Below are 20,020 nucleotides of genomic sequence, written 5' to 3'. Positions count from 1 at the left end.
AGCCACCGGTTAAGTCATATGTTACAGAAGTGACCCCCTAATAAAGCCTGCCACATCGGTAGCATCTGAAATCACAAAAGAATTTCTGAGATTTTGGTACAATTTTGTCCAGGTAACAGCTCAGAAATGGAGGTAATCAGTTTCTAGGAAGAGGGCTATCAGAGTTTTATAAACTAAGGCGTAATCATATCAGACTTTGGACTTTGCAAACCGCAGTAACACATTAACAACTCTGAACATTCATCCCACGTACAACTTAATGCTACAAATACAGTAAACAATAGGATAACAGAGCAGGGAATTTCCTCAACACATTATAAACAGGTTAAGAAGGCCTAAGTTGGTCTCATGCTTTATTAAAGTCAGAATAGTAAGACAAGCAGTATGTATTAGAACTATTTTAGAAGAGTCTGAAGAAGTCAAACTTCACCTCTGCAATCCCTTACCCATTTCCTGAGCATCACCACAGGCAGAAGCCATGAAACTTTTGTGTATAATGTGTTGTCAAATCTATGACATTTTTCATGTCTGCAATTATTAGCCTTAGGGCCACCTATAAACATGGTTATCAAGATAATTGTTGACAATGTCATTTTCATATAAAGATGAAATATGTAAGTGCTATTTTGTCTTATAGACATATAGAAATTAGAAATTACCATTTCTTAGATAGAAATTAAAAAATTATTTGGTCTCAAAATTACACAGTATTTTTCTGACATTCTCATGTTAAATCCCATCTGCAGTCAAGAACCTACAGCCAAAAAAAAAAAACAACCCCAAAAAAAACCCCAACACACACCACACTCAAAAAGGATATTCAACCATAGCTTGTATTCCATTTCTCTTGAATATAACAATGCGCTGAACTTTTCCAACGGGGTTGCACACAGTATACAAGACATCCTAAAGAAGAATTAAAAAAAATATTTTAGTCAGATGTGAAATTTTAAACACTTTAGATTCACAGAACATTCTCTTGCATTGGCATTTAAATGCCAAAGAACAAAGAAAAGGCTTGTTAACTTTTCATTTATAATCTTCCCTATACAATGTATACATTCATGATTAGCATTTTTATGGATTAACATAGTACAGGCAGTCAAATCCGAAAAACAGGTAAAAACTTCTATAAGAAGTACTCATGCAAACATTAGTTTAACGGGTATCTTCAACTGTGTTAAAACCCAGTAACTGCATCCATGTTTCAAGCTGTGCTCCCTTTTAAGCATGCGCTGCAATAGTTTTACCAACCCAAAGAGAGACAAAGTGACACTGTAGTTATAGCACATTTCATTTCATAAATCTAGCAGCTGAGGGTTTTTTAATTGTTCGTGTTCATTTTCAGAAGAGTAACCAGGGGTAGTCCATGATGTAAGCTTAGGTAGCTTATCAAAAGGAGAATTTCAATTGTATTCACCTGAATCAAAGACACTGCAAGTGGTTGCTGTGCTTCTCCACTTAAGGCAGAGAAAACTTCTGACAGGAAACACTGGATTCATGCAAACTTATTGTTAACACTCTGCTTTCACCAGCATTTGTCTATATCACAAGGAACCAATAAAATTCAAGACCATCTTCAGTGCTGCAGGGGAACCAAACAGTAAGGAGAAAAGCTCGCCTTACTGCACAGGCTGGGCTTATGATGTGGTGCTAGGAGTATCTCAAACAACAGTCGATTACACATAACAATTCAGACATCATGGTACAAGAAACTAGTCTCCAGCATGAATCTGGCCAAGAAAAATAAGTTTATTTTAGAGTGATTATACACCCATACTCAGAATTCCCAAGACTCAGGCTTGAGAACCTGAACAAACAGGAACTGTGATTTCTTGAAACAATTCACTTGTTACATCATGTTCAAACAGCTGAAAGCATATAAGCTTTACTAGACACCAGTTTCATAGCTAAACCTAGCAAGCAAAGGCACTGACATCTTGGTGAAACACTCTACCACAATCTATTTTTCCCTTCCTTTCTTTATATCTAAACCAAATACTTCCAAAATGCTCATTCCAAGATCTTAGCGTACATCCTCAGGTTTATTTGGGGGACAAGAGGGAGAAGGGGGAAAGGAAGTAGGTATAGTATTTATTATTATGCTCTGCAGAATAGCAGAGCAATTGGGAGGCAAAGGGGTGGGGGTCATGCTGGATTTCTTAAAAACAAAACAAACACACCCCCACATACACAACAAGAAACTAGAAAAAGAGGATGTCTTACTGCTGGCTACAGCTGCAACTCCTGGCTTATATAAAGCATCATAAGCTTTAATATATGGGCATATTACCACTAAAAAAACCAAAAAGAAACCCACAACAAACCAAAAACATTGTCCATGCTCAGGGACCTTGCTCCAGACACTCCAGTGAGTGTTTTGCATAGCTACATGAAGCAAACAGAGGAGACTGTCAACCTTAAGATTTTCAGAAGATGGGCAGACATTTTTAGAAAGGATTCAAGCAGTCTGTACCCCTAAAAAATAAGATTTATGAAATCACTTATAGCTATATTTTCTATGCACACTCAATAGCACGAACAGCTCCCCTCCATCTCCTCTTGTTTGGGAGAAAAGAGTCCTGAAAACTTTCCAGCTCCAGATGACATTCATTTTCAGGCAAACGACTTTTTCACAATTTTGTCTCAAAAAATTTCTTCACAGCCACTTAATTAAAAAAAAAGGTGTCTTTCAAAATGTAAGCTCTACTCAAAATGCCATCAGTATTGTTAGCCAGCAAGGCACACACACAGCTTGATTTTTTTTACTTTTTTTAAATTCAGCTACTTTAGATTACCAAATCAATCAAGTGATTCACAAGATACAGTAACGTGGGATATTTTAAATAAAAAATTAACACTAGCGTTACATACATACTAGAATATCATAAAAAGGAGGTGCAGCAATCTAATCTCAGAAGTTGATAGTTAAGTTTAAAACATTTCAATTACCAAGGCATACCACACCTTCCTCATGCATGTACAGAAGGTTTAGAAGGTTGAGAACTAAGAGGCAACAGCAGAGGTATAGGTGAACAGACAGTAACAACTGCAGCAGCAAGGGTCACTTTGAGAAGGTCTGTTTGAACAAATTTGTCTGTTCTTACAGACAAATCCCTGACAAAGTTCTGCCCACAGATAAGGAAACTGTGAACCAGAACTTCAAAGACCTATATATGACACCTTAGGCAAAACTTTTTCAAAACACCAACTCCCCATCACAAAGCGGGGGAAACCAATTAGGAATTAAATACAGTTAAGTTGCCCTTCTTGCCTTCACTGCCACACCCCTCTAAAAAAATTCTGCTAGGAAAGAAGCAGGTCACAATTGTAATGGAGGAAATAAGCTGTAACAAAATTTTAGAACAATATAGCTTCTTCCACAAGATGCCCTTGAGCAGACCAATTTCTCTGCAAAAACTGTATCTTGTTTTGAAATAAAAGCTCTTAAGAACTATGGAACAGTTTATTGCAGTTATTCAGACTTGCGACTTAAAACTGGTTGCAATTTTTCATCTATTTCATCTAACTGTAGTTCAAATTTAAGGAGAGAAAAGTGTTCAAGAGGAAGAGGTGGTGTTGGGCCCTGTGTTTTTGGGGGGTTTGGGGTTTTTTTGTTTGTTTGTTTTTAATAACGCACTCTTTGCCCGACGCATTCTTAAGTTAACGGTTTCTTTAACCCATTGGCCAAGGGCAAAATTTTTATTTTTCTCATCACATTCCTAGTGGTTATGTGTACAATTTCTCTTCCCAGTTGCTATGACTCTACTAGTCTACACTATTTTCAATGAGCTCTGATGCTTGCAAGTAATTTTGGAAATCTGTCTGCTTCTAGTGCTCATTGGTATACTCCAGACAAATAGCTGGGGGCAGCAGGAAAGGGGGTGGGGTGGTGGTATTTGTTTGTTTGCTTTCAAAAAGGAGCCTCTGTGCTAGAGGCTTTGTCCTCAGAATTTCCATAAAACCCTCCTAGCCCAGATCCTAGCCCAGAACGATGCTTCTGCTACCAGTTTCCCCAAGCATCTATGTTCAACTCAGCTGCTTATGCAAGACAAATTTAAAATGCATGAATGAAACGTAGTTTCCAAAATCTGTATTATAGTCACATGCAAAGAATACTCTAACTTAGTGGATTTGTTCACGCAGCTCAAAGCAGGTATATTTTTAAACACTGGTGAAAAAGCAACTCATACCTTGCCATGCTTTTCTATAAAGAAAACTGACAGGAGAAAGAAAATTCATCATCCACTAATGAATCAACAGGCAAAAACCTATCAATATTCACAATACAGTGAAGCAAAAAGCATGATATGGAACCGACTGCTTGAAGTAATTTCAGGAATACTAAGTTTGAATCAATTTGCTATCATAATATACAGCACATTAAACAAAACTTAATACTTGCATTAAGTTATATAGTTCCACACAACCCAAACACTTTGATTGATCCATACTATCCTATCTATTTCCCTAAGAACAAGTAACTTATGCTCATATCACAGTATTACAAGTCTCCTTAAAGCAGACTTTTTGAATTTTTCCTGAAATATTTCTGTGCAATTCAACATGTACTATAAAATGTCTATGAAAAATATAAGCATTCAAAGCATGAGACAACATGCATTCTTAAATACTAGCAAAAAATATCTGTATCATTAAAAAAACATGCACATGTGCCATAAATAGATGGCAATAAATTAGGATGCAACTGTGTATATGGTATGACTTGAAATACTGAAAAGTAAAATGTATCAGCCCAAATAAAAGTAAGGAAGATTCCATGAAACTGGAGTTGATCATCAACAGATGAAGGAAATATCCTTTCCACAAAGGAAGTACTTAAGAATTAAGGACTGCAATAAAATAACCGCTCCTACTGGAAAAATTACTTGCTATTTAAACATACACCACTCAGAGCCTAAAAGCTAAATGACATTCCTGATGTTGTGGCAACACATTTGGAAATATTTCAGAAGCATGTAGCAACTTAAACATTTCAAAATCCTGGCCACTGAAGTCTTCAAATGTATTGCAAAATATCTGTACAATGAGACTGAATCATCTCGAAAAACCTTTTTTCCAGAACATGCATGTTACTTAAGTGAAGATGGTGTAAAGCTTTGGTAGGTGAACTAATTCCCGACTCAAATTAACAGCGTACAATTTTAACACATAGTACATGATGGGAATAATGTAACAGAGATTGCTGCTCCCTGCCTTTTATTATTTTACTAAAAAAAAAAAAAAAAAAAAGAAACATACCACTGTAATTGGGTAGAGAGGATTCTGAATTGACAACAGGAGAACTTTATTTCCACCAGATGGGTCATCAGTGTTCCCTGGCCGAGTAATCCTCTTACTTGTTGAGTAGTTGAAAAAGGCTTGCTGTCCAGCAATGTATACAGGTTCATCTGCTGCAAACGTTACACATTTCTTTGCACTTTCTACGTTTTCAAACTCCACCAGAGCCTGGCGCTTAAATGGCATCATCATGACATAGCTGGTGAGAGAAACATTACAGTAAGTTTTCCTATACGCTAACGCAAAACAACTCCGAAGTCCCATATCTGTCATATATGATACGTTTTTTCTAAACAATTCCTAACAAGTACATAAAAGGAAGGTAGGTTTCCCTGCTCGTGCCCCCCAAACCTGGTCAACGCATTTCTAAAGCATTTGCACAAAACAAAGAAATGCAGCTATAAGATAAATAAGTAATAAGCAGTTGTCTTCCTTAAAAAGTTTAATGCATAAAAATATTCAACCATTATAACAAACAGTTAATCATTTACTAACTTACTACAACTACAATTAATATTAAAAAAAACTTGCTGAAGCCATTTATGAGGTAAAGGATCAAAGTAAATGCAAATTATAAAACATATTCAAAGTTGATACATTAAACATCTTTGCTGTTGCTAAGAAATTTAAAGTACTATTTTTGACAAAAACTACCTTAGAGGAAATAAACAGAAGTATTCTAGTTAACCAAATTCAGACACAGACAAACTCAAGAAGCTTTGTCAGCTGATTAAGTTTTTGAAAAGTAAAACTCTCAGGCTAAAATGTACCTATTTGTATTCCTGAACAAGATTGTGCTCACTTCATTTTATTTATTTATTTAAAGATACTGGTACAATTATGATTCAATTATTTGCATATTAAGGCAGTGTAAAATACTATTGTACTATTTACAAAAACCTATTTGACTTCAATACATGCATCTACTTGAAAAGAAATGTATGTTTCCAAAAAGAAACACTCAAAACTCAGAATAAGCTGGTTCTACCCGTTCACCTTTACTATTTTGTTCACAGATGAGGACTCTTTAGGCTCTATGACCTTTGAAGGGGCTTTCTCTGAATAACCATCTCATTCTGAAGGTCCTACCATATCACAAGTACTCCTCCTATACAAAACCATAGGAAAAAGCATAATTTGCTCTGTGGCCCATCCTTATTTTTGGTATATTCACTTATATCAAGACAACCACCCTCGTGCCGTTCTGCAATTCAGTTTAGCTACAGCTCATATTAAGGCCAGGACTAGCTGTGCTACTGAGGTCTGATAGCAGACACTAGGGCATGCAGACAGTGTAACTCTGCTTGACCAGACTTGCCATGTACAGAAACACAGAAACTTCACATAGCTAGAAAATCTTTATGCTTTACTATTAACTAAGTTCTGGATTTCAAACGGCTATCATGATGTATTTAAAGAGGTCCAAGAGACTTTTAAATAATGCTCCCAACTTGTCCAGAGACATGACTTTATACTGCTTGACATACCATATGGTTCCGAACTTTTCAAGAGCTTCCACAAGATCTGCTTCCACAACTGATTCACACAGCCCTCGGACATGGACGACAGGAGAAACAGAGACTTTGTGATGACTTCCGCCAGCATCCTAGCATCGAAATGACATTTTTAAATTTAACACAGAACAAGGAATACTGCTGTCATTAACTAAAATTAAATATTTGGCAGACACTACACTGGGTCCAGAAGCAGCCACCTAAATGTACAATCCAAGCATATTTTAAATAATTCAACTTTTCTTTCCAAACAGATTGCCAAGTTCAGTTGCTGAAGTCTACTTAAAATAAAATGCTTTGCAGATTTAATTAATGTGTTTGCATAGACAAGATTTTTCTAATATTAAAAAAAAGCTGATTTAACACTTGGTTGAATTGCAGGAGGTCTTCCACTCTATACGTTAAAAGCATTAAAAAAATACTTGGACATGCACAACGGCTAAAATATTTCTGATACTCTTCCTGTTTGTTTATGCCAGTATTTGTTTGAGACAGGCTGGGGGGATAAAAAAGCAAGAACAAACAAGGGCCACCAGTAAACTGAATAAAAATTGATTATTTTTCTAATGTACACAGAGCTGTGCCCCACAATGCAAGAAAATGACAACTCTGTACTATACTTGAAATAAACCCAACCTCCCTTCTAATTCTGAACACTCTTCATACATGTTTTTAAAAACTCACAATTTCTGTACATATGGGCATGCTCTCTCTTTTCACCCCAAGGTTAACCATCATTAACAGATTCAGCCATCATACATTAGCACACAGAATTCCCACTATGAGCATCTTTCAGAGCTACTGCTACGACTTCAGACAGTCTCAGTTCTGTGTGACTGAAGAATTCGGGTTGGAATCAATTCATCTTTCCATGCAAAGCCTGAAGTAGGGCTGAAATTTACTTTATATATTCTAAGACACGGGGGTAAAAAAAAAGAATAAAATTATGTAAGCCAATAATGAGAGATAATCAAAGAAAGATTAGAGACAATAAATGCACACTAATGGCACCCTGTAATTACCAGCACCCAAATTTCATACATGTAATGGCAGTGTAAAGTTGATGTATTCAAATTTAGCAACTACATCAATGTGTTTGATCTAACAGATCAAGTGTTGTTGATTTTTCACTTTTTCATAACAAGTAGCATTATAGCATCTTCTGGAACTAGAGAGATTCTCTTTTGTAGCACAAAAGAGCATTCAGCTCCAGTAATTAAGTAACCACAATGATTGCTACTACTGCTCCAGACATTGCTCTCTTCCCTATCCATTTGAATCCGTTTGATTCAAGGAAAAAACACATTCCAGATAACTACAAACTAAGTCTTGTGTATTTAATTCCCGTGTTCCATACAAAGCTCTCCCAAAAGAATTATGTATTTTTTTTCTTTAAATCAAGGATTTGACCATTCTGTTTGAAGCAAAAGCCAGCACTTCAGACTTCGTCAGATGTCAGAACAAACTGCTGTATAATTTTTTTAAGCTTAGCTTACATTTTATTCATTTGCAGTATGAAAGCATTTTAAGTGGCAACACATTTCTTTGAATAAGAGCTGTGACAATTGTGGGGAAACACCATATTTGCATAAGATACCATATATCCTGAATTAATCAGCTGAGGTCTACAGTGGTAGCAGTGATCAAAGTAGTCATAAAAGGTTAATACTTTGAACTGCAAATACTTAGGCAATTGCAGAAGGAACAGAACTACACAGAGGTTTTTATTTTCAGCTTATATGTTCTTTACCCACATACATACTTTTCAAAGCTGAAAGCACCACCTAAGGAAACCTTCAAAAGAAAACTAACAATAATTAGCAGTTTTTCCTGCAAAGTCTAGTACTCTAAGGTGTTAAGATAGCAGGCACCTTTACTTTATTTACAGCCTACAGAACAATCAGAAGTTATTAAATCAATTATTCATTGCCCTACATACTTGTTACTATATTAAGAGCCCAGTTAATGCTAGGGGTATGCATTTTCTTTTGTTTTCTTTTCTTTAATGCATTCAAGAAATCTCACCTAAAAAAATATTTCTGTCTAATCAGATGGCAAATATAAGCAATTATTTTCTCACTGAAGCAAAGGCTCACTACAAAGAGCTACCTTACTTAATTAGCACCCCCATACATCAAGTCAAGCTTTTCAGAGTGGATCATAACAGAGCAGTATTTCTCTCTCCCTCCCCTTCCCAGTTCAATCTTCTGTTATAGTTTCAGTTCATGTGCCTTTGTCATGCATATCCCTTTGTATTTTTATTTATTAGCAGTCCATTTAAGTTTGCCTACTGAAGATATAAATCTTTCTAATAGTACAAACTCTCTCAAAAATTAATACACTTATACTTGCATCTTCAAATCCATTATACATGAGTTATACACACATATACAGGTGTCTACACTTCTGCAACTGGAATTATTCTCAGAACCATCAGCAAATACAAGTTTTGCTTTCTTTTGTAGTTAAAGCAACACTTGACTTTCCAAGCCAAATTTCCTTCTCCCATAACACCATACAGAAAGCATCCTTTAGTAGGGTGTTGTATAGTAGGCGATTTCGCAAGAACTGAAAGTTCTAACACTGCTGCTATTATAGTAACTTGTGCAGAAGCTCAAGAAGCATGGAATAATTAAAAAAAAAAACCAAACAAACAAACAAAACCCCCCACAAAACAGTGACATCTCAGTCACTTACCATGAAATTAAGGACTTGTCTACATAGCTTTTCAGAAACTAATTTGTACAGATAAAATCACTGATTATAAATGGCCAAATCAGAGGACCTCTGCTTGACTCAAAATAGTCTCTGACCAGCAGCACTAAACAGCAGCACAAGAACTCAACATAAGTCAGTCCTGAGCCAGGGAGCTGCAAACTAACATTCACAGAACATATTGGTGAAAGACATGAACATGTGCCACAGGCATATGTTTGAGTGCAAAAAAGTCTTCACAAAGGGCAGACATACATATTATTGTCAAACAAATTTGGCGGCTACCAAGCTGCAGTATCAAGCAAATCTAGAACGATCCTTGATTTCCTCTAAAAGAAGAAGAAATAAAACCACTAGACTACATGAAAAATCAAACATGTCTGTAAGTGTAAAGCATCTTCACAGCTAAGGTCAGAAAGTATACAACTCATCCAACTGCTGCCATAATTTCTTCCCAGAGATGAAAAACATAGGATTTTGACCAAGATCTCATGGTCACTGTATCTTGAAAACTACACGTGCTACAGTTGGCACACAGACAAAGGTTACATCAAAGCATCTGCTCACGTACAGATTAACCACCACCAGTATTTCTCTGCTTACAAAGGAATCTTTCAGTACCTCTCACTCCCACGATGGCACAAAAGCCCCATGCAAAACTCCAGCATGACACTTGCACTCCACCAAAGCCAGGAGAACAGATTAGCTAACATTACTGCTGAACCCATAAATATATATGGCTTAAGGGTTTTTGAAAGCTCAATAACAATTTCTTGAAGAATCATTAGCTGGACAGAAAATGCAATTATTAAATAGATAATGGAAACAGACTTTCTTTCTAAGTGCTCAAGACCAGTAACAAGGACAGAAAAGGTTTCCCTCAAGAAAGAAGCTAGGAACATAAAAATGCTTAACATTGAAACCAAGCTTCTGTAGAGAGCTGAGGCACGAAGGGAAGTGCTGACATAACCAAGCAGATGAAGCACAAAGAAGTTACTTCACATACGTAAGACTGCAACAGAAGCAGCTTCAAAGAACAGCTATAACATTTTAATGTCCATTCTTTGGTGACCTACACAGTTCTAGACAACATTTTAAATAATCACTGGTTTCTTGCTAACAAATTATGATTCGCCATTCTGAAAAGGAAGAAAGTCATCATGGGCTCTAGGATGATGTCTCTCTTGCTCACCAATTCCAGATTACAGAATTTTTCACCTACTGTTTGCAAATAAATGTGCCCTTTATCCTTTCTCCGGACACTTTCCAGTCAGTATATTCACCTCAGTTCTATTAGTTTGTACTACCTTTTTTGGATCATCTGCTCCTTTACTGTTTCTCTGCTTACCTCCTCCATCTCTCTTTCTCCTTACTGCAAAAGGATGGCACTCCTCCTTCATATTCTCTCCCCCAGGTACCTAAATATACCATTATTTTATTTCTCACCATTCAGATTATCTTATTCACTCTCAACTTTTTCATCTTGCTGCATCCCTCTTAAATGCTCTGAAATTGCTTTTATAAATATGACAGAACTGGGGGGGAAAGCCCCAAAAGGTTGCTTATGAGGTATGTAAGTGCCCAAAAGTTCATTAATGCCTAACTATGGACTGATCTGCATCCCACTGCCTTGCAGGATGTCAAGGGTAGCTAGAGTTACCACACTATAAAGGCAAGGTGAAGGTACACAACACATTCCCCAATAATCTCAGCTCTGCCCACTGGGGATGGTCTGATGGGGAAAGGCTTTCATAAGCAGACACGCAGCATTTTGTGCACACTCTTCAACTGCTAGTTGTACTACGTCATGATGGCATTACTTGAACTGTTTGCCCTGTCAAGTATCATTCCTGCTGATCACACCTGCCTGACTTGAGCAGTTCTGTCTCTTCCCTATAGAGGTACAGGAGACACCTCTCTCCGCGGCACCTGGAATTGCTGTAGCTTTGCCATGACAATAGTATTTGCCGTACACAGTGAAGTAAGACAGTGTCTCAGAAGAGCCAAGCAAATAAGACAAAGTTAAGGTTCCATGGCAGTAGAAGTATATACCAGTTCTGTAAATCCTGGATTTATTTTTTTGTTGGTGGTGGTTGGTTGGTTTTGGGGGCTGGGGGGCACTAGGCAGGAAAAGGGGGTTAAGGTTAATCACACCCCATATTCTGGAAGGCTACCTGGCAATTTAGTTTTGTTTTGGATGTGGAGTTTGGGGTATAATTTCTCTTGTTTAATGCATACCTCTTCCTAGCACTCTCTGTGTCCTTTCAATGATTACAACTGCTACAGAATGGAATACCTGCACTCTGGCCCCTTCTGCTAGTTCTGAATCTGCCCTGAAGCGGTCAGGCAGTTGGACTAGATGATCGTTGTAGGTCCTTTCCAACTGAAATACTCTATTCTGTTTTCCTCTCTGCTCAGCACAATCTGAATATCCCTTTAAAACAAACAAACTTCACCCCAAAACAAAACCCCACACAACACACAGCATCATCAGGAGATTCAACCTGATGTGCTGGAAGAAGAACTAGCCAGAACTAAGAACAGTTATTTTTTTTGATGGAGGATTATTTACACTTACTCCATAACCGATTTCTAGGATGTACTTCATTTAAGAAATGGATATATGAACAAGTCGCTGCAAAATAGGTCAAGATCTGAACTCACTGCCATCTAGCTACTGTTACCACAACGGCCTGTGATAGACATGAAGCAATTGAGTTGCGAAGTGAGCTGCTTTGCATTTCCCACAAAGCAAGAACACTTCACATGGGAAGTTACAGCAGAGTAGCTGAGAAGCTGCAAGTTCACATCCCTATCTTACCTTGCAGTAGCTTGCAGTTATGTTTGTGTATTCAGACACCACATCTCATTTCCCCAACTGTAAGAATGGAGGTAATAGATCTTCCTTACTTCATAGAAATATTTAATAGGTATGTCAGAGACAGTGAGGCAGGTGGATGCTACAGAAAATACAGGTTGTATAAATACAACATTAATCAATGAAACTGAAATTTAAGGGAGGGAGAGGGGATGGAGCTGAAAAGCCCTCCAAACACCCTCAAACGCAGCTCTTAACTCACATTCTCCCAGTGTCCTGACCCTCTGCTACACCTCAATTCTGAATCCTCTGCTAAGGCTTCACCACCACTCAACATTGCCTCTGTAAAAGTCATTCTCCCAATTCATACTCTCCCCCACAGAATACTTCTGCAAGACCACTTCCTACTCCTCCCCCAGTCAACATTCTGGTCTGTTCCTGGCTCTCCATGCTCCTCAGCCTTGAGATGAGCCATGAGGAAGGGGGTACACCTCTGGGTTATGAGGAGTGTCCACATGAGCGGGAAACAGAGGAAAAAGAAGAGCAAAATAAATTTTGGGTTTCCCCACCTGGATCTCTCATACAGACTTCCAGACACCCATTTGGAAAAAAAAAAAAGAAACTTAGAGGCATGAAGGGCTTATTCAACCCAATGAAACAATCCCAGAGGAACGGGAAAATGCCACAATAATAAACATAGCCCGGCAGGGAGACCCCACCAACCTGCTAGCAGGGTCCTACTACAAAACAGCTTTTATACAAAGAGAGCATATAATCCATATGAGTGTACAGCTCATCAATATTCTAGGTTGCATGATCGGGGGGGAAAAAAAAACAACAAAACAAAACACCACACCAATGAGGCTACCAGACTCCTACCACTCTTTTTACCCCAGTCATCCACTTTCCCATTTCTCCTTCTAATTCCCCATTCCCTATAGTTCCTCCTATTTCATCTTCACTTATTCTTTTTCTGCCCTCTTCTGAGCAACCCAGGATACTTACACTTCTTCCCGCCTCTCAGCCTACCTTCATCTTATATGTCTTTGCCCTGAACCACATACAACTTTTGTAAGCTAAGAACATTTCCCTGGAGAGAAATGAATAAGATATGTCACAGAATAAATACATTTCCTGCACATTTTTTTAATCTATTAGAGAAAAAAAACTAAAATTCACATTAACTATAATTAATAGATGCTGGCATTTTGCTATTAAAAGCCTCACATAACATTACTAACAAAAGCACTCAGTTGTTCATTTTTCACATATCCGCTTTATGTTGTAGCTTATTCGTAAGAAACTAGTTTGATCTCTATTATCAAGACAACTTCTGCCTCTCCAATAACAGACCTGTGAATACAGCTTTGCCAGTAAGTTATCCATCAGTGACCATGCACCTCCTTGAGGCACACTGCAACTGACGCAACAAGCTGCCTAAAAATCCTCATGTTCCTGACTTGCTACACATTTGTTTCAGTTTCTTTACTCATGACACTCAGCACGTGCCATTCTTGAAATCCAAAACATAAAGTTACAGACATACTTCATGCCCTCATTACCTAAAGGGGCAGGACAATGTGTCCTGCACATTAACTGGGATAAACTGAGTCACTGAGGTCAACATGAAGACAATGAGAGCCAGAACCCAGAATGAAGGAAAAAAAGAAAAAAGTAAGACCTAGTTGATTTAATAAAATACTGCAGAAAAGAGGAATGGCAAGAGCAGTATCTTGTTCCTACCTGAAACACTGGATGTTTCACACATGACAAAATTTCAAGATAACTTAAGCAAGCATATGGATTTCATTCAGAACTGGCCTTTAAGACAGAGCACATTGCTAAGCCTTGACTGCGACAGAGATGACGCTCTGTCACAAGAAACTATAGAATTAAAACCGTTCTTTCCAGAGATGTATGTCTGTTGCAGTTTATCGGGGAACTTTTGTACTAACTTAGCAGGTACCCTCTCCATCAAGAGGTTTAACTGACGGAGAGATGGTAACAGCAAATGCTCTCATTAACTTATCCCAGCGCTAAGTAAGTTCATTTTAACAAAACACGAAACAGAGGTATTCTAAATTTCAAGGTCTGCCATTAAATCCATGTTTTCTTGATCTTGCTTTTTCAAGTAAGAAACAGAAAAAGCCATCAAGAAGAAAAATGGTTGCAATCAGCTTGACAATTAGTTAGCTAAGAAATCAAACAGTAGACACAAAACTATTGTTAGCCCAAATTTATGGGTCAAGGACTATCTTGATGCTTAGATACAAATTCATGAAGAATAAAAGGTATGTAGCAAAAAAATTAATGAACCAGCATGCTTATTAGCATTGTTCGTGGGGGAGGGAGAAAGTAGAAATACAAGTGAATTTAAAAAGGAGGCAATCGTTTATGATCAGCCTTATCGCCGTATGCTGCCAGACGCAAAGGTAGAACAGGATGAAAGAAACCCTCTGCCTCGCTTTCCTCCCCCGCTCTACGTTTCTATAGTTACACTCAGCAACAGGGCAAGCACAAAACTTGCAATGGCAATATCCCAAAAGGCCACAAGCTGCCCACGGAAAAGAGACAATCTCAGAACTGCAAAATCCAAATCACGTATATCTAGCAGACTGCAAGCTCAGTCCCTTTCCCCAGGCAATTACGGTAAGAAACAATTAGCTGAGCACGCCTGCCGCGGGGAGAAGGGAGAGGACACGACTCAGCCCGGTTCCCTCCCCGCCTTTCCCGCCCCCCGACGACGGCGGGGGGGGAGAAGCGCACCCCCACCGGAAGCGCCTCCATGCGCGGGGGAGAGGGCCAGCGGGCTGCAGCCTCGGGAAGGCCGCGTGGCCGGGGCTCCCACCCCCGCGGGAAGCTCACCTCCCGCCCGCCTCCCGCCACTCGGCGGGGAGAGCCCCCCCCGCCGGGTAAACAGAGGAGGGGGAGTGTCACGAGCCTCGCCCTGCGGGAGGGGAGGGGAGCTGGCTTGCAGGCCTCCTCCCCCCACCGGCATCCTGACGGAAGGCGCCCGCACCCCCACCCCGGCGGCCACCGCGTCCCTCACCCCGCCTGAGAAGCCCCCTCCGCGCGACGGGGGGGGCTTGTCCCGCCGACTCTCGCTCTCCTCCGCGCCGCTGTACTCGATCTCGCCTTCCTCGGCAGCGGCGCTGGGCTTCAGCCGCTTGGCCTGGCTCTCGTAGGCGCCGTCCTCCTCCTCCTCCTCTTCCTCGTACCGCTCTCCAGACGACGACGACGACATGGCCGCGAGAGGGAAGGAACGGCCCGGCTACCGGCGGGCGGAGGTGACAAGGGAGCGGGGACGAAGCCTGCCGGCGGCTGTGAACCCCAAAGATGCTCTGCGCTCCGTCCCCCCGCACGCACCCTCCCCGCGCCGGGAGCGGGTCACGCCTCCCCGCCGGCCACCGACGCCACGATTGGCTCCGAGTCTGGGAGGGGGCGAACACGCGGAGGCGATGGGCCAGCAGGCATGCCCATCGGGCGCCGTCGGCGCGGCGACTGGCCGGCGAGCGCGCCCATCACCGCGCCGCGAGTCTGCCTCGGCACCGCCCCCTCTCTCCCTCCCTCGTTCTTTGATGTCTGAGGGCTCGGGAAGGGGAAGGCGGCGGGCGCGCGGCGGGCGCGCGGCGACCGGCCGACGTAACGGCCCGCGGGGGCGCGCGCCCGCGGGAGGCCGCGCCAAGGACCCCTGAGGGCCCAGCCCAGCGCCCCCGGCTTGGGAGCCCGACCGCCTCCCCCCTCAGCCCCCACCGCCTTTGTCTCCTTCCCGGCGCCGCCGGCTGATAAAGGCGGCGGGGGGCGCCGAGCGCGGGCCCCGGCGCTGCGGGCCGCGAGGAGCGGCCGGGACGGCGGCATGGCCGGTGCGTGCCGTCTCCCAGCAGTGAGCGCGCCGCGCTGTCAGCGCTGTGTTGCCAAGGTCACAGAGCCTTCGGGGAGCCATGAGGCCGCTCCCGAAGCACCTCCTGAGGCACAGGCGTTAGCTCCACACCTAGCCCTTAGCCCCTGGCCCATGAAGAGGAAGCTCGTGTGCTTGTTCACGTGGGCCGACGGGGTCCGGTGTTCGTCGGGTGAGAAACGGTACTGCACTACGTATGCTCCCTACAAGCTCGATGAGCGTGGAGAGCTGCCTGGACAGTTATCTGTGTTCCCTCAGGGCTCTGTTACTGGTATTACCGTTTCTAACAGTGCCAATTTGTGCTCATAGGACTGCACTGCATTGCATAGAGGTCTGGTTGCTGTCAACGTGAACAGTAGGTGGGTCTGCTCAGGGTTCCTGCTTCAGGGAGATGTTGCTGAAGGTGGCTCTTGGACCCCATGCCTGTCTGCATAGAATCATAGAACCATCGAACAGCCCAGGCTGGAAGGGAGCTGGAAAGATCATCTGGTCCAGCCTTTCATGGGAGGGAGCCTAGACAAGATTATTTAGCACCCTGTCCAGTCGCATCTTGAAAACCTCCCACGATGGGGATTCTACCACATCCGTGGGTTCTGGTGATTGGTTGTTCTCACTGTAAAAAAATTCATATCGCTCCTTGTCTTCTCCCTGTGGCTCCTTGTGAAGAGAGAGCCTTCATCCTCTTTGTAGCCACTCTTTAAGTACTGAAATACTGTGATGAGGCCCCCTCCCCCCAAGCCTTCTCTCCTCCATGGAGATAAGACCTAACTCGTTCAGTCTTTCCTCATAGGGCAGGTTGCTCTGCCCTTTGATCATCTTTGTGGCCCTCCTTTGGACCCTCTCCAGTCTGTCCATGTTTTTATTGAAGTGTGGGGACCAGAACTGGACACAGTACTCCAGGTGCGGTCTAACAAGCACTGAATAGAGTGAATAGAGTGGGATGATCACACCTCTATCCCTGTTAGTAATATCCCTGTAGACGCAGCTCAGGATCTGATTTGCCTTCATTGCTGCAGCAGAGCACTGCTGACTCATGTTCAGCTGCTTGTCCACCAGGACCCCCAGGTCCCTTTCAGCAAGGCTGCTCCCCAGCCACACGGGGCCCTGCCTGTACTGAGCTCTTTGTTTATGTCATCGTATGTGCAGAACTTTGTTAAACTTTATACTGTTCTTCCTAGCCCACTCTTCCAGCCTGTCCAGGTTTCTCCGTATGATAGCTCTCCCTTCTCATGTGTCCACCTCACCACCCAGTTTAGTGTCATCAGCAAACTTGGTGAAGAAGGTGCTTTCAATCCCATCATCCAGATCATTTGTTAAGGTGAACAGCGTGGGGCCCAGTGTCAATCCCTGGGGGACCCCACATGTGACAGGCTGACAGCCTGAGTAAAAAACATTGATCACCACCCTCTGAGTGCACCCTGTTAGCCAATTTTCTACCCATCTTGCAGACCACCTATCCAATCTGTATCTTGCCAGTTTGTCCAGGAGAAGGCTTCCTCATGGATGGAGGCACAGAAAGAAGACTTTCAATGTTCTAAGTGGCTTACAGGACTTTCTAGCTGAATTAGTTTCTGCTGCTGTGGCTGCCAAACCCAGGTGGATGTGGAGTGGAACCCTGCTGAAAGTAGGTCAATGGAGAATGGGTATAGGATTGTGCAAGCAATTGCTTTTTCAGTTGACCAGCCAAATAAGAGGGACAGAAGTAATTGAGAAGACAGCCAAAATAAATGTTATTCTTTTCTTCTTGTTTTGGTGAGGGGGAAAAAAAAAACAAAAGCCCACACTTGTATCAAACAAAACATGTTGTTCAACCTGAAATGGTACTTGTAAGCTAGAAAAGAAAGCAAAGACTTTGCTGTTTAAACACTTTCTGTTATCCTGAAACCCACTGGTAAAGGCACTCCTCCAAGAAGTGGGAGGAGGTTCAGTTTCCCATTCTGCCTGACATGATTTGAATATGCATCTCTCAGGGAGCTCATCTAATCATCTTATTGACAAACACATACATTTGATTTAATTTAACTTGCTGTTTTTCTCACCTTGTTTGCTCTTTGGTCTTTGTTCCTTAATTTATGTTTTTCCTTCACTTCTTATACTTGTACCTGTTTTTGATTTTTAACAAAAATTCATTACATCTTTCAGAACATACAGTCCACAGGGCTGAAGCTGTACATACATCTGTTGTAGGTTCAAATAGTCAATGAGGAACATGCCATCTGTGAACATTAAACTTACTTTTCTTGGAACTTGACTTATTTCTAAATACACTACCGATATTTCTGCTATGGACATAAATGCTTACTTGCCAGATGAAATTTCTAGTAAATTAGTTTTATGTGCTAGAGCTCTGGGATTTTAGCAGACATTTACACCACACTGTTGCAAAAAATAACAGCCTGAGAAATCACAGAACAGACCAGAGTTATAGTCAGAAAATGGCATTGAAATGCCGCAATAATTAGATTTTCTGCAATAATTACATTTTATTTCCCCCATATATTTAAAATTACTTTTCTGAAAATGAGGAGATGACTTACTGTTTGACCAAATTCTTATTTACTGAGTGTTCCAAGAAACAGAAAAGTTTCAACATGCTTCAGTGCAGCATATGGACTCCAATGTCATTCGGTAGCAGACCCTGCTTTGCTGACTTAATGCGGTATTTAATTATTCCACAGTGGAGATGTTAAGATATTTTTCATATTTAAGTTGTGACATTGAGGCTTCCACACTAAGCTACTGTGAGCAGCCTTGGAACAGTAATTCTTTCTGCTTGTGCTTTGTGCATACAAGAGGGAGGGAATATGGAAATACATCCCAGTTATGTAAGTTTGAAACTGAGCATCTGACTCAGCAGAAGGATTTCACTGTTGTGTTGCTTGTCAGACCTGCCTCTTTTGTATAAAAGAGAGAGAGACTTGAAAAGTGCTGATACTGCCTGAAATAGTTCTTTTCATACAATTTTTATTACCTGGAGCTGATAAACAGAAGTCATGGTTTCAGTCCACTACCCTCCAATAAGAAAAGCAATTAGTGTTATTTACTTACCACTGTGCAGTGAAATACAACCACATAATTGCATAAAGAGCAGAACAATGACATGAAGAAAAATCCCCAAACCCGGTAGAAATTTAAACCACCTAATTATGCACATAGTTTGGAAGTACATGTTGTTACTAGTACAATTTTCTCTCCTCTTCCTTTCCTGCCTTGTGTTTCTTACATGTAATTTATATTACATTAAGCTATTAGCTCATTGTAGAGAGGAATGTTTCTTACCGTGCTAACACATTACACTTCCAGTGCTAAGATTTAGATACCATGGGAATGCAAGTAACAGCTAGAATAAAAATGGGAAAACGTTTTAGTTTGCTTGGCCATAAGGGAAAAATAATTAGCATGAGTTGATCCAGTAAAAACATTCATAGTGGGATGTTAACAAGAAGGTGATACCTAAAAATGGTCTGGATACAACTTTCAAATGTGCGGTGAAACTAGTCCCTTAGCCATCACATATTACTGTGCTGAGTGTGTTAAGGGTGATATTACACTAAGACCTTATCTACCTTTTGTGGTTGAGTCAACAAGAGGTGACATAAAAATCGGTCAGACCAAAGGTACTGAAGCATCCTACACTGGAGAGCTGCCAGCAGTGGGTGCACATAGCCACACATAAAAAATGGAATGCACGGAGTGAGCATTCCCAGGTATACTTTCCAGTTTCCAGCCATCAGCAGTTTAAGGATCTTCTGAGTCAGAAGCCGCTTCCATACC

General features: G+C 41.2%; 1 protein-coding gene across 1 annotated transcript in view; it reads right to left on the bottom strand.

Moving 5' to 3' along the window:
- HNRNPLL (heterogeneous nuclear ribonucleoprotein L like) overlaps positions 1 to 15,734 on the bottom strand; it is a 28,102-nt gene extending 12,368 nt beyond the window's left edge. Inside the window, exons 1-4 of the mRNA XM_072857239.1 lie at positions 15,398 to 15,734; positions 6,789 to 6,907; positions 5,263 to 5,500; positions 821 to 906 (exon numbers count right to left, since the gene is read on the bottom strand). Of these exons, the coding sequence (XP_072713340.1) occupies positions 821 to 906; positions 5,263 to 5,500; positions 6,789 to 6,907; positions 15,398 to 15,592 (638 nt within the window). The 5' untranslated portion in view covers positions 15,593 to 15,734. The remainder of the gene's footprint in view (positions 1 to 820; positions 907 to 5,262; positions 5,501 to 6,788; positions 6,908 to 15,397) is intronic.
- Between the last annotated feature and the right edge of the window lie 4,286 nt (positions 15,735 to 20,020).

This window comes from Ciconia boyciana, chromosome 3 (assembly GCF_034638445.1).
Source record: "Ciconia boyciana chromosome 3, ASM3463844v1, whole genome shotgun sequence".
NCBI classification, from domain to species: Eukaryota; Metazoa; Chordata; class Aves; order Ciconiiformes; family Ciconiidae; genus Ciconia; species Ciconia boyciana.
The sequence above is the reverse complement of the archived record's forward strand: the minus strand, read 5'-3'. Positions and strand labels throughout refer to the sequence as shown.